The sequence below is a fragment of the Osmerus mordax genome, chromosome 15 (genome assembly GCF_038355195.1).
Source record: "Osmerus mordax isolate fOsmMor3 chromosome 15, fOsmMor3.pri, whole genome shotgun sequence".
Classification (NCBI taxonomy): domain Eukaryota; kingdom Metazoa; phylum Chordata; class Actinopteri; order Osmeriformes; family Osmeridae; genus Osmerus; species Osmerus mordax.
Window position 1 is genome coordinate 2,251,387 of NC_090064.1, and position 23,385 is coordinate 2,274,771.

At 41.2% G+C, this 23,385-nt stretch overlaps 1 protein-coding gene and 1 long non-coding RNA gene across 2 annotated transcripts in view; one reads left to right on the top strand and one right to left on the bottom strand.

Moving 5' to 3' along the window:
- The window catches only part of hhatlb (hedgehog acyltransferase like, b), a 128,350-nt gene that overhangs the window by 55,290 nt on the left and 49,675 nt on the right, over positions 1-23,385 (bottom strand). Inside the window, exons 8-9 of the mRNA XM_067251825.1 lie at positions 16,224-16,368; positions 16,093-16,128 (exon numbers count right to left, since the gene is read on the bottom strand). Of these exons, the coding sequence (XP_067107926.1) occupies positions 16,093-16,128; positions 16,224-16,368 (181 nt within the window). The remainder of the gene's footprint in view (positions 1-16,092; positions 16,129-16,223; positions 16,369-23,385) is intronic.
- Positions 7,448-7,965, top strand: LOC136958064 (uncharacterized). Its single transcript, XR_010878350.1, has 3 exons — positions 7,448-7,551; positions 7,703-7,732; positions 7,840-7,965. It is a non-coding gene; the product is annotated as an uncharacterized lncRNA (long non-coding RNA).

The window sequence follows — 23,385 nt, forward strand, 5'->3', positions numbered from 1 at the left end:
TCAGTGAAGCATGGTGGAGGTAGTGTTATGGCGTGGGCATGTATGGCTGCCAATGGAACTGGTTCCCTTGTATTTATCGATGATATGACTGCTGACAAAAGCAGTAGGATGAATTCTGAAGTGTTTCGGTCAATTTTATCTGCTCAGATTCAGCCAAATGCTTCAGAACTCATAGGACGGCGCTTCACAGTGCAGATGGACAATGACCCGAAGCATACTGCGAAAGCAACCAAAGACTTTTTTAAGGCAAAGAAGTGGAATGTTCTGCAATGGCCAAGTCAATCACCTGACCTAAATCCAATTGAGCATGCATTTCACTTGCTAAAGACAAAACTGAAGGTAAAATGCCCCAAGAACAAGCAGGAACTGAAGACAGTTGCAGTAGAGGCCTGGCAGAGCATCACCAGGGACGAAACCCAGCGTCTGGTGATGTCTATGGGTTCCAGACTTCAGGCTGTCATTGACTGCAAAGGATTTGCAACCAAGTATTAAAAGTGACAATTAGATTTATGATTATGTTAGTTTGTCCAATTATTTTTGGTCCCTTAAAAAGGGGGGGGCCACATATAAAATGTGTTGTAATTCCTACACCGTTCACCTGATTTGGATGTAAATACCCTGAAATTAAAGCTGAAAGTCTGCACTTAAAGCACATCTTGATTGTTTCATTTCAAATCCATTGTGGTGGTATACAGAGCCAAAATGCTGAAAATTGTGTCAATGTCCAAATACTTATGGACCTAACTGTAGATGTAGCCTATGGATTTAGGTTTGTTTTGAAATTGTAGACTACTGTTAACAACTATATAGCTATGATAATTATACTCGGATAATTTAGATTGAGATAGGCCTATCCCTGATGCCTAAACATTTGAAATCACAAACTAGGCTAGCCATAGGCTACGTTTAATGTGGCGTGTATCAAATCATTGTTCATCATCGTTTAATACATTAGGCTAAATGTTGTAGCCTATGTAGGCTTTTAAGTTGATTTTCTATCAATGTTGAACATATTGAACTGATGAGAATAAGAAAATTAGACTATCCGTGGTAAATCCTCGGTTACCCGTTGGGGAAACGATGATGATCCCGTCCTCTCTCTAGCTTCGCTTCAACTAAAGATGGACGACGATGATGACCATGCATGCATTATTCACGCCTACAGTACGGTGTTCTGTACAAATACCACTTTGACATACATGATCCGCTGGCTAGATGTCCCTTACAAAAGATAAGTATACTTCAAGTTTAATTTGTAAGTATAATAAGTATACTATTGTCATGGTACCGAAACTATACTAGCAGTGTACTTATTTCTATACTATTTTTGTACTAAGTAAACTGAATTGGCCCACTTTTTAGGTCATTTAGTACACTTTAAAGTACACTTATAGTGTATTTGAAGTTTACTTTTGAATACTGTAAAGTAGCCTGTGTAGCGCACTTTTAGTTTATGAAGTATACTTCCTAAAGTACTACTGAGGGTCTGGGATCGCTCCATTGACAAGCGTTAACTTCCTTGAAGGCGGGTACTCTGTTAAAGTTTAAAACTATTGGATCTGCCCAGAGCCACTCTGATCTGCCATAACCAATCTCTAGCGTTCGCCTTAGCCAAGTCCTTCACCACGGAGTTAGCTGCCGTAGCTGGAAAATCAAACTTTACCCAACCCTGTGGGGAGGAGGGCCACAACATCATGACCACCAACAAAACTCAGCAAGGATTGTTCTTGCTCCGGCTTTAACTTATGGATATTCGGCAGCGTTGCCACAACCGCAGAATAGCTTCGCTCGTATCTTTCTCCGCCGCCATTACTGAACTACAACTCAAACTAGTGTACGACATCAACGTCATCGTTCTCAGCCACTCCCTCTGTTCGCTGATTGGACCTACAATTTTTTTTTTTCTGATGCACTGAAATCCCAGACCTAGTACAGAAGCAAAATCCAAATTGAGCGGAAGTCAAAGAAGGGCAGAGCCAGGCTATCAAAAAATGCCTTCTGTCAACAAAGGGTACTCAGTGCTAGCCTACGTCACAACGTCAGAACACGTTAGCAATGACGCATGGATACAACGTGATAGACGTTCTAGCACGCAAGTTGGAGCTTAGATTAAGAGTGAAAAGCACCACCCCCAAAAATTCCAACCATTAGACTTTGTTGAGAAAGCGATTGAGTGGAACTGCCATCTCGGATTTTTAATTTAGGTCGTGAAAATCTTTGTAATTTGAGCATTGCGGGTCGCCCGTGAGACCGCCTAGTCTTAGGCGGCAGCCATGCTAGAAAGCGTCATAGTAGTATTTTCGTAATTTTATAGTTCGGTCAATTCTAAACCAAAAAAGAGAAGGAGGGCAATGTTATGACGATATGACTATTGTGAAGACAGCCAGGTGGTGGATACAAAAATATGCCCCCAAAAACGTAAATAAGTTTGACATTAGCGCCGGAAATGAGAACGTTTCTTTTGACATAGTTTAGCTGTGGCATTGAAAGGGGTGATTGACTGGGTTTTGGGGGTATTTCACACTGTTCCTTAAGGTCTCCGAATAGGGTATGTAACATTGGTTGGGCTGAAAATGGCCCGGGTGCTGTTCTATGCCCCCTTATACATTCAGTGAAATTTTCCCAGGAAAAAACGCTTGGTTTTCTCCTTTTATGGTGTGCTCATGAATATATAGACATTTTTTGATGAACATTCTAGAATTTTCATTGGTCAAGTTTGGCCCTTGAAAGCTTCCGGTTTCAGACACGCGAATGATTGTTTTGATGGAAGTCAGCTAATTTAGAAGCATAAGTGAGCAAGTTACTGTGGCAAAAAAACGTTGTTTTTTTAAACAATGTCAATTGTTGCTGTGTTTGGCTGTTCGTCGAGATTGGGGAAGAACAAGTTGTCAACAAGTTTACATTTCCTATAAAAACGGGACAACGAGATGGAGAGGCAATTAGAACCGAAACTGTACTGTACTGTAGCTAGTGGTACGTGCCAGTGGAGCGAGTGGTACGTGACAGTGGCTAGTGGTACGTGCCAGTGGAGCGAGTGGTACGTGACCAATTTGGATTTCAAACGGCCGCGGGGCAGTTACACGACAGTAAACAAAAGCTGCAAGACACCCAATGCAACTGCCACGACACACTTGCATACCACTATCAACAGAACAGTAATTGTCATGTACCAGTGGAGGCGCTGTCACGTACCACTAGCTACTGTCATGTACCAGCGGAGGCACTGGCATGTACCACTAGCTTCTGTCACGTACCACTAGCTCCACTGGCACGTACCACTAGGTGCCAGTTGAGGCACTGGCATGTATCACTAGCTACTGTCACGTACCAGTGGAGGCACTGGCACGTACCACTAGCCACTGTCACGTGCCAGTGGAGGCACTGGCATGTACCACTAGCTACTGTCACGTACCACTCGCTCCACTGTCACGTACCACTCGCTACAGTACAGTACAGTTTTGGTTCTAACCGCTACTGACGAGATGACTGGGTTGCTGCTGTAAAGAATAGCTTGTTGATCTTTTAACGTTGTTTCAATAGTAATATTGGTGGAAATACCGTTAGAATAGCGTTGATTTTGGTTGGTTTTTCAACGTTGTTTCAATAGTAATATTGGTGGAAATACCGTTAGAGTCGCGTTGGTTTTTCAACGTTGTTTCAATATTAAACTAGAGAGGATACAATTTCTGGGGAAATTGTAGGGTGTGCTTGCTTGCGTCGGTTGCACAGGGGTCTGTATATTTTATATAAAAATGCATCGGGCCTACTTATTATTTATAAAGATTACATAGATTTAAAAGCATCTTTTTTTTGCTGCTCATTTACAACTCAAAATACGAGTGAAGTGTAGAATGAAATATGATGTCTTCTCATTTCCCCTGCAAGAGGCAGCTGACAGGCTGAATCAAAACGAATACATTTGGCAGACCGGTGTAAAAATTGACCTAATCTGGATGACTTAAACGTCCTTTTAAGTTGTCCCTTCTCGTGATATTTTCAGGCATTTAGCCTACTCATATTGCATTCATTCATTAATAAAGAACCCCCTTTGAAGATTATTCTACGACTTTACCGGCAGAAGATAGAATCGCGATTCAAACAGTACCATCTGCTAACTGAAAATATGCCCCCAAAAACGTAAATAAACTTGACATTTATTTAGTGGAAAATCGCTCATTCATAAAAAGCTCACTGGTAGCGATCATTGTCAGTAACAACGCAAAATGCGATATAGCCCTGTGTGGAGAAGCTGCCCCGGTAAATTCTACTACTACAGTACAGTACTAGACTACTGCTGTGTTCGTCTTGGTAGCGATTGCGTTGGTTGAATTCGATTTAACGTTCCGTTGTACGGTTTAGGCTGAAATTAATTATTTTCATGAACAGATTGACAAAGTTTAGGCTGTGGCAATGAAGTTCAGGTTAGCCTTTTCCTGCCTAAGCCAACATTCCAAACATTCCATATGCTGTTGAAATATGATATTCATATTAATATGCAAATTTTATGAATTTTCATATTAAATCATACACCTTAACTGTTGACACCATATTGAAGAACAGAACTAGGGGACTTTTATGATGTGAATAAATATATGATTACTTAAGGCAAATCATATTTTATCAAGGTTACCATTTTTTACAAAAACTTCTCCATCCACCATACCTCATCAGACAACTTCATTTTTAACCACTTTAATTACAAGATGGAGGAAAACTTTGAGCAGGTGGAATATCCACAAATCTGTGGGCAATGTAGAACAGAAGACAGATTAGAAATATCATATTTTGATTAAAAGTTATGACCATTCTAGTGACTACATGGAAACACGTGGAAACATGGGGAAACCGAAATTTCTCTGCCCCAAAAGTAGCTAGCGCTATGGCTGGATACTCCTCTCGATAACTAAAAAACGTTGGAGTTTCTTCCACAATCGACCGAATTGGCCAAACAAGGCATGTACATTTAGCTTACAGTGTATATAATCTAGCTAGTTAATGTTGTTTTTCTAAGTTTTTTAGAAATCTGCTCAAATCGAGGCTAAACAGTGCTACTAACGTCATTACTGCCTGTCCTGCCGGACACGGCAGGACGCGAGTTTTTTCCTGAAAAAACTCGCGTCACTCCCACAAACAAATTCTTCGTAAGTAAAAAGTTTAGACTTTTAATTGACAATATTGACAACACATATTAATAAACTTGTCTTTACTCAGAATATCGTCTCAGATTTCAATTCGAAGCTGTAAATCTAACACTGTAGGCAATCTCCCATGGTCTCCGCTCTGGCTCCGCCTCGAAAAACAATGGCTGCCGTTGCAGACGATACATTTATTTTCCCCTCCCAGTAACCCCTTAACCAATGATATGTACTTTGAGCTTAACTTGCCATGAGTATCTGGCAGTTTTCAGAAATAAAATCGGTGATTGGACGGCAAAGATGTTAAGACGGGTCTTATGGGTCTTTTTCGACCCATATTTGAATGGTCCGGCTAGATAGGGTTAGTAGTCAGATTGTTTCAACTATTGAAAGACTTTTGAGTAAGGGGAGTGCCGAACATGTTCTGTCGCCGTTTGACTTGAACAGCTGAGGAGTTTTTGTTAGCTACTCACACTAGTGTCTCGGGTAGGCTACAGCGTTGCAGTGAGCTACACTGGTTTGAAACCACAGGTCATGGTAATTTCACCAACAAATCGTTTACTAATGTCAGAATAAATCATACAACGAAAATGTATATGTGAGGAATGTTTATTTTAACGATTGAAAACAGATACATCATAGACCACTGTAGTATGTGTTGCCCAGGCAACACAGGCTAATGTCATGATGCTAATACTTCAGTGAAATAGTAGACTACTGTTTCCGAAAGTAGATGTACTTCCTTAATAATATCAGCTTATATTGTACATTTCACATCACAATTGTGTGTCATATCACAAAGTAAAATGAGTAAATAGTTATCACCCTGGCCTCTTTTCTTGTGGCGTTTCTGCAGCTGCCTTGCAGTAAAGCTATAGTTAGCCTAGCTATCCCCCAAGTTAACAGATGCGAAACGAATGTTCTGCCAAAGGTAGTCACGCGTGTTTTCGTGACGTTAGTGACGCAGTGACGTTAGTAACGTCAGTGACTGTGGCTAGCAAATTAGCCACCGTTAGCTTCACTTTTCGCCACAAAAACGTAACTTAAGCCTAAACCATGCAACGGAACGTAAATTCCAATAGAAGCAACTCAATCGCTACCAAGACGAAACTTTTGACACCTACGTTGTCTATGTAGGCCAAATATTGACTGAGTTTTAGGGGGGCAAAAAGAATAATAATAATAATAATATATATGTGAGAGAACAAAGGTTGTGCTCTCGCCGAAGGCTTGAGCACAGCCAATAATATATATGTGAGAGAACAAAGGTTGTGCCCTTGCCGAAGGCAAAGCACACCCAATAAGGGTGCAAAATGATGATAGGTCAACATCAGAGTCTGACGTTGGTTCAATGAAATTAGCGTTGAAAGCGAAATGTTGATAAAGCGTAGTTTCAATTAAGTTTGCTATCTGGGTCAGTCCCTTAAAAATGTGGTTTGGGGTGCCATAACTTATCATGGAAGGGTATTTCCAATCATGCCTAGCATCAGTAGCGATGCGTCCTGGCTCAGGCCTATGTTACTGAAATGAATTTGCGCAACAGGCAATTGGGACCTCACCTGAACAATACATATACTTCAGTAGAGAACTCGGTTGTGGATCTGACACTGCATGCGTAGTCCTAGGCTATGGCTAACTCTCATATCCACCTGTTTTTTTAACCCTCGACCATACACGAACCCAGTGTATGGTCGAGGGTTAAACTGTTAGAAAACCTTGTCCCAAAATAGTTTATTTAGCCCAGAATTTTCCAAGACTGTGGAGCTAGCGCGTGGCAGTCGGTCATGGCATGCACAGCAATGGCGTCTATAAAAGTATCATGTCACTAATTCTTCCAATTTGTACATGAGATCTGTTTTTGGGTAAGTTTATTCGTTTTAACCTTTAGATACGTGAGTTCTAAATATTTACGACGCTTCCACAAGTTATTTTTCCAAAACGGAAGCTAGGTAGCTTTAATTAGCTTCTGTTACCTAGCAACCTAGCATAATACTCGAACCAATGTTACTACTTGCTAGTGTTACTTGTTAGCCTACTAATTGTACATTTTGAAGCCATACTACAGCGTTTGTCATATAGTTTTTGTCTATCGGAAAATAGTCGGTTGGAATGTTCAGAATCACACATGTGCGACGCTATGCTGTGGGGCCGTGCTTTCGAACGATCACATATGTGCGGCGCAACTGATCCTACCACCATCACTAGCACTGTGTCCCTTGGAAATTATGGTAAAGTAATGAATGACCGTTTATAACAGTGACAATAATTGTATGAGCCATGGCAACCCTAAAGGCTATGTTATGAAGCAAAAGCATGACTTAAAACTTTTGCATCACCAGATGCCATACCCCTAGGTGTCAACTGTGGTCTGGTGGAGGAGAACCCATAAGGGGCCCAGAAAACAGCTGGCAGCCAGGCAAGTGCAAATATAAGACACTCAAAAAAAAAATACTCAAACCATTGCCAACTCATTGTAAGGCATACCTAAGTTGTTCTGATCGTGGGGGGAAACATATTTGTCAAAACAACAAATGTTGTCATACTAATGCTTTGTATACCCCATTCAGCTGTACCATCTTGGGCAAAGACCATTCAAGGTAACATTTGTCATGTACATCAATGTTACAGCTAATATAGAAGAACCATAGTGTATACCAATCATGCAAACTCTTGTAAACTTTCTTTTACTTGTCCTTAATTACAGACACATTACAGGCTATGCTCCGGAAGATGGAGACATTGTAGGAGAACCAGCGAGAGGCTCTCCTATTCAGGCAACTACAGGGCAGACACACTGAAGAGGTGCCAGTGATGGACCTACAGGTGGCCCAAACACAGGCTGAACAAGACCTTGAGGAGCGCCTTAAGGTGCTGGAGTTCCGAAAGAGAGTGGTAGGTGGTTGGAGATGTCATGAACTATGGCTTATACGCAAAGTTCAATGTTCAAATTGGTGCTGACAATAAGTTCATGACTTCTAATTGCAGACGCTGTGATGAAGTGGAAGACGGGACTGGGAGAGAAGGCTGTGGAGCTCCTCATAGCGGAGACACTCAAACACGCCCCGGCAGCCCATTCAAAACAAGCCAGGTGAATGAATCATGATTGCAGCTTCCATATCCAACCTTTCACATGGCTATGTGACAAAAAAATAGAATCCCATAATTTTTTTAAAATTATGTATATTATTTTAGATGTGATTTTTGACTTGTATAGCCCCTTTCACACGTGCAATTATGTTGATAGAACACTAACTTATTTTGTGCTTCATTGTCAGGGCCAACAGACAGGACCTGTAGCGGGGACTGCAGAAGATTTTAATTCACTGTTTGGTACTATGTTTGAAATAAAATGACTGAATGTTACATGGAAATGCTGCCTTGTTTATGATTAGCTTGAGTTAGGCTACACATCACACAAACATAGTCCTCCTAAAGTTGGCTACCATGTAGCCTATTATACAAGAACAAGTAGCATTTTGGGCAAATGAGGTCTGCATATGAACCGCCCCAATATAAGCAGTAGAATTGAGAAATATAGGTTACTTAATTAACATTGCAGTTAAGGACTGGCAACGTCACAAAACAACTTTGCTAGGAGGTCGCGGTTACAGACTGGCAACATTGGAAAATAACGTTGCCACAACGTCGCGGTTACGGACTGGCAACGTGATTTTGTGACGTTGCCGTGACTTCATGGCGTCTTTCACTACTGTAACTAGCTAGTTACCAGAGCAAAGTTACGTAACTAATGTGACGAGAGACTGAATTTGAAAGTACAAAAATCCCACCAGGAGCACCGACAACGTCGGCAAACCTGCGCCTGGCCTCATTCTTTTTATTAATGTCTTTGTACAAATACAGAGACGTATCGTAAAGGACTGGACATGCAGCCACACAGGCGATTAGTTTCTCCTCCATCTTAAAAACTGAAAGCTAGAAATGTTTACCATGGTTGCTACGTTACGAGAAACAAGAAAACACTGCAATTGGCCATCGCTAGCGAAAATCGCTCCTCATTTGCATAAAGTTGAGAAAATCTCAACTCCGTCGTGTCGCTACCCACAATGCACCACACAAGCGATTCGCCTGGCTCCATTGAAAATGGATGGAAAACATGTCGTCACTCGCATCGCGTCGCTGCAGTGTAAACGCACCGTAACGTTCTAAACTGATCTGTTATTGTTTACGTTCCAAAAAAGGTCTATACATGAGCTGCACGCTGATTGGTTGGTTTACCAAGAATGAAGCTGCGGAGCAAAGACTCAACACTACCAACACTCACTGAAACAAGGTGGAAACTTGAAATATAAACGTACAAATAAATCTATTGTGTCTACACAACACTGTTTTCAACAGATTGACTAGATATCATTTGAAATTATTACGTTACTTGTTTCCACCTCTGTTGTCGAAGCCAACAGGATCGCCAGGTGTGTAACGTTAGCACTACAGCTTAGCAAACAAACTACTGTATGATTCAACTCTTACTGAAAAATACATCTGGACAAACATGCAGAATTGTAGTATTACATGACAACACGTTTTATTTATTTGAATGAAACAGTCAGGAACATGAAATAACGTTAGCCCCATTGCCAATAAACTAGGCTAAATCATCACACATTCTACCTATGCTCTTGCGTTAGCAAGCTAAACTAGTTTACAGTGTTTTCGCTATCTAGCTGTTCTTGCAGTCCTTGTAAATCAGCGTTAATAAAAAGCAGATGAGCTACAGTCTAGCTAACATTGACTAGACAGGCATGATGTTTGTCTATACCAGCGGCTCTCAACCCTTGGGTCGCGACCCAAATTTGGGGAGTTTCTGAAAGGGTCGCGACATTAAATTACATAAGCCGGCACTGGTTCTGTATGTAGGCCTATCTAACAATAACATGTTCGAACATTCAGCCAATCCAATTTTAATGCAGATATTTCAAATGTAGCAACATGCAAAACGTCACTGGACTGCGCAATGATTTTGCAGATGACACTGACATGACCGGAGAAAAGTAGAAGTAGAATAGACAAAATAAAATGGAGAAATTTCTAACAGGCAAAACAAAATCAGAGTGTAAACCTAGTACCAGCTCAGATACGTCTTCTTTTGGAGAACCGAAGAAGAAATATATACGGGTGTACGACCCGGCATTTCTTAAATATGGTTTCACATATTGCTTGAAGAATGGTGAGCAAAAACCGTTGTGTGTGCTATGCAACGAGCTGCTAGCTAACGAAAGCCTGAAGCCTTCTAAATTACAGAGACATTTGATAACAAAGCACGCCAGTTATAAATACAAAGATTTTGATTTTTTCAATGAGCCAAAACCTTCCCAAAAAACATTTGAACGTGCCATCACTGTTCAGGAGCAGGCACTACGTGCATCCTATCTGTTCTCCTACCGGCTAGCTAAATGCAAAAAGGCCCATACGGTTGCAGAAGAGCTTATCCTCCCCTGTGCCATCGATATGTGCACTGCACTCATAGGTGAAAAAGAAGCAGCAAAATTGAAGACAATTCCCCTGTCAAATGACACTGTTCATAGGAGGATATGTGACATGTCCAATGATGTTGAGCAGCAGCTCACTGAACGTCTCTGCGCTTGTGACTATTTCGCCTTACAACTGGATGAATCCACAGACGTGGCAAGCCGTTCCATTCTCTTGGTTTGTGTGCGGTATGTGCAGAATGGTGACTTTGAAGAGCAGTTCTTATTTAATGCAGATTTGCCAACATCAACAACTGCAGCAGAAATTTTTTCTGCAATGGACACATACCTAAACTCAGTGGGGCTCTCCTGGTCAAAGTGTGTTGGTGTGACAACGGATGGGGCAGCCTCGATGACAGGAAAACATTCAGGGGTTGTCAAAAGAATTTTGGATGTAGCTGCACCAAACACTATGTGGAATCACTGCTTTTTACATAGGGAAGCATTAGCTGCTAAAGACATGTTACCGGAGCTTCACGGAACATTGAAAGAGGTTGTGAGAGTTGTGAATTACATCAAGCTTAGCGCAAAGAATGCAAGGTGTTTTCAAGCCTTCTGCAAAGAGATGGGGAGCGATTACGAACAATTGCTGTATCATGCCGAGGTCCGCTGGTTATCCAGGGGCAAAGTGTTATCCAGAGTTTACGAACTCAGAAACGAACTGGCAGCATTTCTAGCTAAGAAACGCACAACTGGCGGACTTTTTTAACGATGACCAGTGGATTACACGTCTCTCATATCTTGCTGACATTTTTGATCATTTGAACACTTTGAATGTGTCATTACAAGGCAGGGGGCATAACAGATTTGAACAGATGGACAAAATCGACTCCTTCAAGAAAAAGTTGAGTCTGTGGACCAAGCATGTTTCCAGCGACAGATTGGACATGTTCACGAACGTGAGTCAAGAGGTAGAAAACCTGACGGATAGGCCTACTGACAGATCGGAGCTGAAAAGGGTCATGCAAGCGCATTTGGAAAAGCTGCATGTGCGCTTTTGTGATTATTTTCCAGAGCAGAAGGTGCCGGACAAATATTGGATAAGGGAACCTTTTGGAATTGACGTGGAGACGGTGACTTTATCATCAGAAGAGGAATCTCAACTGGTGGACCTATCGTGTGATCGTGGCCTGCAAAATAAGTTCTTAGAGTTGACTCTCCCTCAGTTTTGGTGCAGTGTTGCGCATGAGTATCCTACCCTTGCTCACCATGCAATCAGAGTTCTTTTGCCTTTCAGCACCACTTTTTTATGCAAAGTTGGATTTTCTGCTCTCACACTGCTTAAGAACAAAAGCAGAAACAAACTGAACGTTGAACATGATCTTCGAATTGCACTGTCTTCAATCACCCCAAATGTTGACAGACTTGTAAAAAAGAAACAGCCCCAGATTTCTCATTAAAAAGTCAAGCCTAATATTTATATTTATCTATGAATGTTATGAACTTTATGAAGAAGAAGAGAAGAAACCTGTAAAACCTAATAAACAGATTTAAAAAAGTCAAGCCAACATGTTGTTAATGCTTTCTCAATAAAAAGTTGTACATATAAGTCTATGATTTCTCATTTAGAAAATGTCCTGTGATAAGTGGAACATGTAAGTCCATCTCTGACTAAAAAGGTGAATGTGTAAGTCCATGGATTCTCCTTAAGAAGTTGAACATGTAAATTCATAATTTCCTATTAAGAAAGTTGAAAATGTATGGCTTAAGTCCATGATTTCTCAAAGAAGTTGAGCATATAGGCCTAAGTCCATGATTGCATTACTGATCCTGACTGTTAAACAGTTGCATGTGTTTTCACAGTAAAACAGTGGTATAGTATTAAGCCTAGTAGTAGTGGTAGTAATTATAATAATACAATTGTTAAATTATTGGCCTGATGATTCATGCTGATTATTATTTGTTGTTGGGTCATGGAGCAAAAAAGGTTGAGAACCACTGGTCTATACCGTAGCGTAGAAGATCCATGTGCAGTTCAACCCTCGACACATTTGCGCAAACCATTTTACCAAGGTACGGTGTTCATTTTAGGACATCCTCAGATCTCAGACTCAAGTGTCAGACTCAAACGAAAAGGCGTCAAGTCTCATACCAAAAGTCGTCAGACTCAGGCGAAACGGCTTCAGTCTCAGAAAAACCTCTGTCATTCTCAGACAAAACGCTCTCAAACCAAATGCCATCATTCTCTGTGACAAGGTAAATTCGGTTCTGCAATCAATGACCCCTTTGAAGACAGTACACACTGCCAGTGGGTGACCGAGTCTGACTCGGAGGCTAACGTCAAAACAAGACGCAGCCTCACTCAAATCCTTTAGCTAAAGATATGGCGATTGCGAAGACAGCCAGCGGGTCAGCATATTTTTGTGATTTGTGTAAAACGTAAGTTTTATAATATCATTTTTAATTTGAGTGAGACCGCATCTTGTTTTGACGTTAGCCTCAGAGTCAGACTCGGTCGCCCACTGGCAGTGTGTAGCATAGACAATGTGTAGTAGCCTACTGTCCTCATGTTGATGACGTTTATGATTCTTTAGCAAAGTTTGTTTGTAGTATCCATGGGAACCAGAGGACTACACATGGGTTTACACGAGTGAACTAGCTTGCAGAAAACAACTATTTCGTATTATATCAAAAGTAAGTTTTCTTGCTGTACCAGTTAACAGAAACAACACCATGGTATTCACTTTAAAAGCTGTTACTTGAGCTAATTCAGAAAGCTAGTCAACAGCTCCCTCATCTAGCTAGCTTTGACCAAAAAAAATTCTGACAAAGTTTAGTTTGAGGGCGTTTTGTCTGAGAATTATGTCGTTTGGTTTGAGAGCGTTTTGTCTGAGAATGACGCCGTTTAGTTTGAGAGTGTTTTGTCTGGGAATGACGCCGTTTAGTTTGAGAGCGTTTTGTCTGAGAGTGACGCCGTTTAGTTTGAGAGCGTTTTGTCTGAGAATGACGCCGTTTAGTTTGAGAGCGTTTTGTCTGAGAATGATGTCGTTTGGTTTGAGAGCGTTTTGTCTGAGAATGACGTCGTTTAGTTTGAGAGTGTTTTGTCTGGGAATGACGCCGTTTAGTTTGAGAGCGTTTTGTCTGAGAATTATGTCGTTTGGTTTGAGAGCGTTTTGTCTGAGAATGACGCCATTTAGTTTGAGAGCGTTTTGTCTGAGAATGACGCCGTTTAGTTTGAGAGCGTTTTGTCTGAGAATGACGCCGTTTGGTTTGAGAGCCTTTTGTCTGAGAATGATGGCGTTTGGTTTGAGAGCGTTTTGTCTGAGAATGACGCTGTTTAGTTTGAGAGCGTTTTGTCTGAGAATGATGTTGTTTGGTTTGAGAGCGTTTTGTTTTAGCCTCAGAGTCAGACTCGGTCGCCCACTGGCAGTGTGTAGCATAGACAATGTGTAGTAGCCTACTGTCCTCATTTCCGGCGCTTTCAAACAATCAGTGAAGTGTGGCAACAGCAGCCAGCTTGCCTCTAGCAACCTTCTTTTGAATTAGTCATTTCCATGTCAAACTTACGTTTTGGGGGGCATATTTTCAGTTTGCAGACGGTACTGTTTGAATTGCGATTCCATCTGAACTATTGCCAGTGACATTGTTGTTACAGTAGCTTGTTTCAAAGGGGGTTCGCTTGTTTCAAAGGGTGTTCTTACTAGTAATGAATTATGCAATATGAGTAACGTTAGGCTAAATGCTTGAAAATATCACTAGAAGGAAAAACTTAAGGGGACGGACCCACCCGCAACCGACGCAAGCAAGCACACCCTACAATTTCCCCAGAAATTGTACCCTCTATAGTTTAGCTTGCTTTGCTGAGCTAGAACAACGACTGAGCCAGATATTCAAGTTTACAGTTTCTTTAATCCGACACAATACTTAAGCAGTCAAACTAAAAACATGAAGCAAAAAGAAGAACGTATAGGCCCTGCACGTATAATACTACAGTACTAATAGTATTGATTTTTGTAAAGTTCACATGTATCTGCTTCTTCGGACTCGTACCACATTCTGACAGTTTTCTGCAATGCCTTAAAGCCGATTTATACTTCTGCGTTTTGACGGAGACAGGGAACGCCTTCTCCGTCAATGAACGCCCTCTCCGAGCCCCTCGGAGAGCTCTACGTGCACCTCCTGATTTTCCTGACTATCCGTCCGTCCGTCATTTTACGGATACCCCTTGGCTGTGATTGGTCCGTATTAAGAACCGCTTGCGTCAGGGGCGGGGTTGCCGTGATAAACAGGACAAACAGAATCCTTTGACCGCCATTGCTGTAAGTTTTTACAATTCATATTTCAGCTAAACAGTACATGTGAATCAGCATCTGAATTAAAATGTGACGAGAAATGGGCAGCGTAGTTGCTGAAAATGTGCGTATTTTATTGATGAAATGGCTAATTTGTACATTTGCTCCGACTTCTCGATAACCTAGGTAAATAAACACTCGATGATGACTTACAAAAAAACGTTGCGCCACCTACTCTTCTGCCGGTGAATTGTTTTCAGCACCCACAGCCTTCGGAGTACAATAAATTCAATCAATCCGTCCGACTCCGTCCGTCCGTAACGGAGTAGTATAATTCGGCCTTTAGCTCCAGCTCACAAGCTCGCGACTGGTTGTCGCAAAGTATGACGTGTACAGCTAGTTGCAAGCATGCACGAGTTTCGGAGCTAGGAACAAGCTTCTGCGCAAGACCGGACGAGTCAGTCTGGAAAGATGGCGTGGTCCATTTCGCGCTCTCGCTTGCCTCACTGCGCCACTGAGCACTTTTCATAGAAAAATCTAGCTGTGTCTATTAATATATAAGTCTATGTTGAAAACGAACGACAAAATCACTCCGAAAATGCATGTCAATATCCATGACGCACAGGAGGCATGTTTCTTAATGTCGAGTTTTACATCGGACCATTTCTTCTTAATTTCTGCCATGGTCCGGTTCTCTGAACGCACAGCATTTATGGCCCTAGTGATAGTTTTCCACTCTGACGACTTTCTTTTGTTGCTAATACCTGATGACAGGCCGCCAAACACCTCTGTTGTTAGAACCTCAATCTCACAGAAATCTCTGTGAAAAGTTTTTTTGTCGCGTGTTTAGCCATTTTAATTCAGACAAAGAAATTACCTCAGGGGTGCATTTATAGGCCACCTGCATATTCATTTATGGGAGGAGGCAAGGCGGGGTCAGTGGCTTGTTCACATGCAATCAATCTCACATTGATTGTGATTTATAAAGGAAACGTGTGCAGGACCTGGCGTATGACCGGTTTTATACATGTGAATATTTCTGTGTGTAGGTACTTTTCAAGTTTTGGCCGTACGCCATCTTCTGGTATGTAAGCTGTGCAATCTTTTATACACGAGGCCCCAAGTTTTTATCTGAATACTTTTGTGTACAGTTAATTTTAAATATCTGCACACTTTTAGTAGAGGAACAGTGTAGTATTTAGCATCTGAAACATTAGTTTTTCTGATTAAAACACTTACTTGCAGAGCCAGTCATTGATTCCTCTGTCAAAGTGACTACAAGGGAGACAAAATATGGGAGAACTTAATATCACATAAATGAACATTAAGATTATTTATTAATGTTAGGAGATGTATTACTGTGTACACACGTTTCAGCAAACACATATAGCATGGTGATGCATTTTGGGGGTTGAGGTGGGTCAAGGTGGTCCAGTCTGGACACTGTGTTGATGACCCCAAACATGACAGCAGCTTTGACCCAATCGTACACCAGGTTATAATACGCCAAGCCAACTAATGGGACACAGCCAATCAAACAAAAAGAGAAACAATAAAACAGGGATGAATTACACCAAATATTACCACCTTAAAAAAATATATACTTAGATACAAGTGTTTCTCAGTCAATCTGCAGATCATTTGAGTCAGTCTGTGGTAACAATTTATAGTACCTAACCACCCCAATTTTAGCTTTAACTTGCCCCTATTTTCTAAACAAAATGGTGAAAAGTTGTGGATGGGGGAGACTTTTCATTAATATACATTTTGGGTCTTCCTCAAATGCTAAAAGTGATTTGAGGAATGCTTTTTTGCCAATTTTTCCAGAGATACTTCCTTCCATTGTTAGGCCTTTGTTGAATTAAAGGGTAGGCGGGGGCATATCCAGACAGCTAGCATTTACAACTTTTAGAGCTAGTTAAATTAGCTAGATTAACTAGTTATTTAGATATGTTGTTTATGTTCTTTAAAGCAATGATAAATAACCATGCGACATCCGTAGATTTGATGCACCTTGCCTCCCACTTTCACAAGAGTGCCAGCTGCATAAAATACCAGATTTTGTACAACCCCATTAATCCCAGGTGAAACATGATTTCTTCACCTGGAGGGAGCATTCTTATTTGAGTCAATACATGCCTGTTGTTTCTGGTACTCATTCTTTAATAAAATATTATATAAAAAAGCCTAAGAAAATATCAAAATAAATATATTGAAACCAAGTTTTACGCATTAAATTTGTGAACAGCCAGTAAAAGAATGGAGATTCAAATGATCACCACATCACCGAAACCCGAACTCAACGATGGAGTCCCAGAGGTGACATGGAATTAAAAAATAGTATTCGTTTTAGTAATAGTTTTGGTATTTGTTCCCTCGTTTAAGTTAAATACCCTTGTTTTATGTCTATACATTTGATGAATCCCTCTTCAATACCTCCCCGTGTTGTGTGCATCTTACCATCTTCAATTGCACTATGGCGAGACTATAGATGACAACACAGAGGCCAACAAATACAAACTTTGTATTGTTAACTAGGTACAGCTTGAAACTTGTAAATTAAGTTATTCACTGTAATTCCTCTGTCATTATTAGCTCTTGGTGGCATGACTATAAAGTGGACATGTTGATGTGTGTTCACAACAGAAGTTGGAGTGTGTTAAACTAGAAATGGATCGATATTAGGCTGTGTCTTTATTAGGCTAATGCTAAATTTAGGGTCCATGGGCCGACCGAGGCTAACCATTGTAAAGGAGTTGTAATACAAATATCAATTGTGTCCTTGGGCAAGGCACTTCACCCTACTTGCCTCGGGGGGAATGTCCCTGTACTAAGCCTCTCTGGATAAGAGCGTCTGCTAAATGACTAAATGTAAGAACACAAACTTTATTCTTACAATCTAGCATGTTTCAATGTGTTATCAAACATATGTTCAATCCATAGTTTACTAGTAAACTCTTGAAAAATGAATTAGTGAAATTTGAGCATAAGCTTTTATTTAAACTAATGAACTGTTATTTATTGATAGCCTAACGTTATTTGGCTAGTTACATATCGATAACATGCTACTCTAGCTTGCTAATTTGCCTAAAACAGAGGTAAGAAAATACCATTTGGTTGCAGACCGAGGACGAGATTGATTCCCGGGTAGCCGGTCAATGTCCTCTGAATTTGATTCTGGCTCTGTAAGCTCACATTTATATGTCCGTGTAAAGCCAATCCTGCTAGGAGCATCCATTTTGGTTGAAGTTTTTGTTGTAGTCAGAGAATGTCTAATATGGGGAGAACTGCCACTCTCAGGAAACTTCCGGCTTCTGAACTGGTTGCAGTTCCACTCTGGTTCCATATGAGGGCGCTCACCAGTGAGTGCAGAATGAATGGAGGTCTATGGAGCTATACCCTCAAAATCCACTTTTCTCAGGATATAATTTTTTGTCTAGTAATTTGAATGTTGCATTCGAAAGAGGAGGCCAAGAAAACACACACTGCTGGGTGTTAGATTTGTTAAAAGTAGCTTTTTTGTTCTAAAAAGTCAGGTGGCTGAGCGGTGAGGGAGTCGGACTAGTAATCCGAAGGTTGCCAGTTCGATTCCCGGTCATGCCAACTGACATTGTGTCCTTGGGCAAGGCACTTCACCCTGCTTGCCTCGGGGGAATGTCCCTGTACTTACTGTAAGTCGCTCTGGATAAGAGCGTCTGCTAAAATGTAAATGTAAAAAGCCTTTTAACCCTTGTGTTATCTTCGGGTCATTCTGACCCATCAGTCATTGTGACCCACCGTCGTATTGCGACAAATTTACCTCCTACAAAAACAAGGTGAAGCATTTTCTTTTAACTGTCGGGCTGTCTCAGACCCCCCACATTGCAATAGTTAAAAGAAAATTATTTTTATTTGTTTTTGTATTGGGTAAAATTGGGTAAACACAACGATGGTTCGTTATGAACCTTTGGGTCATGTGCCCCGAAGGCAGCACAAGGGTTAAAATGTCAATGACGTCATACAATCAGCATTCATTATCAGAATTCTAGCATGTTAGGGGCAACAACGCCTCACCCTGTAAGAAATCGAAAGGACACAAGCAGGGATGTAGTGGAGGCTAAACGCACGTAAACGCCATTTACGCACCTCCCGAAATTCGGAAATGGCGTTTACCCACCTCCAAAGTGCGTTTATCTAACTCTATAAAGCGTTTATGCGCGTTTACGCACCTCTAAGTTCCCTGCGCCTTGTATTCTGCCGTTAGAAGAATCCGAAATAAATTTGGTGTCATTTTAAAACACCAAAGCCTAATTTTCATATTGATGAACATATAAACGCTGTAGTCTGAATCATTTCATCTGCGCTGTATATGGTCTGTGACCCTCCAATCAATGCGTGGCGGCTGCGGCAGCGACACCAATCAGAGTTCTGTTCCATAAAGCGAGTTTACCGAATAAGCCAGACTTATGTCAGTTAGTCTGACTAATTTCTAGTTCATTCGGTTCCATAAAGCTAGCTCAACGTAGTTCGAACTCGGTTACTATGGTAACTTGTGCTTCGAAACTAGCCTGGTCCGGGTCAGGCTAACTGTCTAGACCGTGTTCTTGCTTAACCAGACGTTCCTGTAACACTGACCCAACGGGAAAACGATGATTTACCACGGACATTCTCATTTTCTTATTCTCATCAGTTCAATATGTAGGCTACATTTATAGAAAATCAACTTAAATAGCATAGGCTACAACATTTAGCTTAATGCATTAAACAATGATGAACAATGCTTTGATATAGGCTATACACCATAGCCGTTAAATGTATGGCTATGGTAGTTTGTGATTTAAAATGTTTAGGCATCAGGCATAGGCCTATATCTCAATCTAAATTATCCAAGTATAATTATCATAGCTATATATTGTTAACAGTAGCCTACAATTGCAAAACAAACCTAAATCCATACCTTTCATTTCCCCGACACAAAAACCATGTTACAAAGTTATGCGACCTACGTAGCCTATCGTTCACGTCAATCATAGCGAGTCATTTTATTTTGATGAAGCGGTGGATGAGGGAGCTTCTATTGTACACGATTTAAAGGGAACATTGTTTCTGGAAGAAGTCACGTGGCCTTGTGCATTGCTTTTGCCGTGGTGGATGTATGGTCCATGTTTTACCTCTCGGGTTGCTTAAGAATAGGGTGCACGTGCAATTATCTTGACTACTTAAATCTGACTTGAATTAGTAAGAGTGCGTGAGCTGAAATTGGCCTTTATGGAACCGCTTTAGCCCCGCTTGACTAATTAGTCTAATGCAAGTCAGGTTTGGGACTTTAAGTCTAACTTTTTTGAGCGGCCTTTATGGAACAGGCCTCAGGATCCACTAAGTATGTAAACACATACACGTTGTGGCAAGGCCGTAATCATAATATTCAAATTCCAATATTCAAATCTGGTCAAAATGTCACCCCCAATATATTTATATAAAAATTTGTGCTATGTGCTACGCTACAACACGCACGCTGTCCGAAATTATCATTAAAAATGTAATTCGTCCCCCCAAATATTGACTCCATGGCTACAGCCTTGCGTTGTGGATTAGCCTGCCTGCCTACCTGTTCGGAATGGATTTGTTAGCCATGGATATCAGGCGAGTGCCATCAAGTGCTCCCACTCCCACAGATTCCCGCAAAAGGCCTCAAGTACAGAGTACGATCAATTCACGTTTTTAAACGTTGTTTTGGTTCGCACAACATCACATTAAGACAGGGACAAACGCTAGCCTACTATTAATAACGTGCTTTCAAATACGATGATGCAGGTACAAGCCAACCTTCCCGGTTCCATCTAAATAGGCCTAATGAAACGTAATAATAAATAAATAATAAAATTCATAGTTTACCCACCTCTAATTTTACCACTAGCCTACACCACTGGACATAAGTCCTCGTTCATTCAACTTTCGACCTATAATCCATGTTGAACTTGCAAAAACTACAATCAAATCTGAGATTTCTCAACGACAATCAGGAGAAAGAGACAAATTTAGCCGTCTTGCTCCATAGACTCCCAATCATTTTGCACTCATTGCCTCATGCCGGCGATTACCCCCGGTGGAACTCTGGTGGAACTGCAACCAAGTTCGGTACAATGGGGTTTAATAGTGAGTGGACAGGCTCTCCGTAGACGGGCTCTGGTTGTAGGCTAACCTTTTTGTTATAGCGGTATTTGACCAGTGCCGCCGCTCCCACAACGCGCATTACGTGCTGTGCATAGGGCACCAAGTGCTGAGGGGGCACCAAAAATAGCCTAATGAAAAATCATCATAGTCTTAATAATTATAATGCAGATAGTATTTCTGTATATAAATATTAGGAACTTTTTAGGCATGTATATCACAATACAGGCAGAACACGAGATATTTAATTGCTCAAGAAAGTAACGATGGAGACCGCCCCCCCCGCCCCCCCCCACACACACACACACACACTTAACTTCCCAAGCTCCCCATGGGTGCCCTTCCGTATGGTCTGTTGGATTGCACCTGACGAAGTTTGACAATAGGCTTACATTTACATTTATGCATTTAGTAGACGCTTTTATCCAAAGCAACTTCCAAGAGAGAGCTTTACAAAAGAGCATAGGTCAATGATCATAACAACGAGATAGCCCCAAACATTGCGAGCAGCCAAAACATGAAGCATACATTGTGGAAAACCAAATAAGTGCCAAAGGGAAGAACCATAAGAGCATGCAGTTAAACAAGTTACAATTGAACAACATGAAACTCCCCACAAGAGTGTACCTGTAGAAAAAAAACAATCAACAGTAAAAATATTTCACAGCGAGTACAAGAATTTGAAACCGTTACAACTAACCATCAAGAGCAACAAGTCTCTCAATACGAGTCATTGTGAACCTGGAGGAAACTAACATCAGGTCCAGCCAAGCATTCCTAAGTGCCGTTGTACTCCCGGAACAAGTGCGTCTTGAGCCTTTTCTTGAAGGTGGGGAGACAGTCAGTGTCCCTGACGGAGGTGGGGAGTTGATTCCACCATTGGGGGGCCAGACAGGAGAAGAGCTTGTGTTGGGACCGGGTGCTCTTGAGCGGTGGGACCACCAGATGGTTGTCAGAAGAAGACCGTAGGTGGCGGGGGGGGGGGGGTGCAAGGCTGGAGGAGAGACTTGATGTAGTCGGGTGCAGTCCCGTTCACCGCTCGGAAGGTCAGTACTAGAGTCTTGAATCTGATACGGGCCATGATGGGAAGCCAGTGGAGGGAGATGAGGAGCGGGGTAACATGGGAGCGTCTGGGTAGATTGTAGACCAGACAGGCCCCCGCGTTCCAACTTTGAGAGGACAAGTGCTTGGACTAGCAGCTGGGTGGAATGCTCAGATGCTCAGGCTAAGTCAACTTTTTTAGAAATAGCCTCGAAAAGACAGCAGGAGTCAAGAGCAGAGAAAAGAAAGAAGAAGAAACTGCGAGATGTCCATCACTTGCAGGAAAGTCCATGTTTAATCATTCTTAAATACGGGAAATGTGCGCTAATGTAATAGTTAGCCAACGCATACACCTCGAACTAGCTGACATTATTGCTAATGTTAGCAAACTCAAATGTGTCATAACTTAGATTCAAGCGTTTCTTTGTATTTCTAAGAACTACGTACAAGGAGGAGCACGTGGCCAAGAGGAAGATACAAATGACGAGCAACCATCTACAAGCAGTTCAGGCACACATCATTTCCCGCGAGTGGGTGTGGTTTCAGAGACCTCAGGGTTTGCGATCCAAGAAAACTGCAAATTATTTTCAATATTTTGACTTTGATTTTCAATACAGTTTTGTTACTTGGTGATTTTTGTTATCATTCAAATTTGGCTGTGTGGTTAGGAAGACGTTTTTCTGTGGTGTGACAAACAATTGTATTGTCACTTTACAGGGACTGTAATTCACAGACAAGTGCATGAAAGGTGATTTTCCAATAATTTCCGGTAATTTGCTCAAGCCGACTTGAACTGCTATGAACTACTGTTCGTAGTAACATAGACATAAAACAAGGGAAAAGAATTAGTAAAACGTGCGCACGATTGAACTAAAACGAGGGAATGAATTACTTAAACATGGGCAAGATTGAACTAAAACAAGGGAACAATTACTAAAACGTGCACAATTATTATTTTTTGTACATGTCACCTCCGAGTCTCTGTTCTCAACGGATGCAAGAACAAGTTTTATTCCAGTACACAGCTTTTGGACTCCTTATAGCACAATCGCTGTGGTTGGTTTGTACTTCAAACAGCATACATCACAAAATACCTGGTTCGTGCATCGGTTGAGTTAGGATTATGGTGGTCATTTCAATTTCCTTTCTTTCAAGGCTTCGCAAACCTTAATTTACCACATAAAATGTCACCTCATGAGGCTTAGTTGTTCAGTTTCGCTTTAAAGCTCAGTTTCCCAGACATTAATTAAGCAAAGTCCTAGACCCCACCCCAAATTTAAATGGAGATCTTTGTTGAATTGTCTTAGTCTTCTCTTAGTCTAGAAACCTATACTTAAGTAA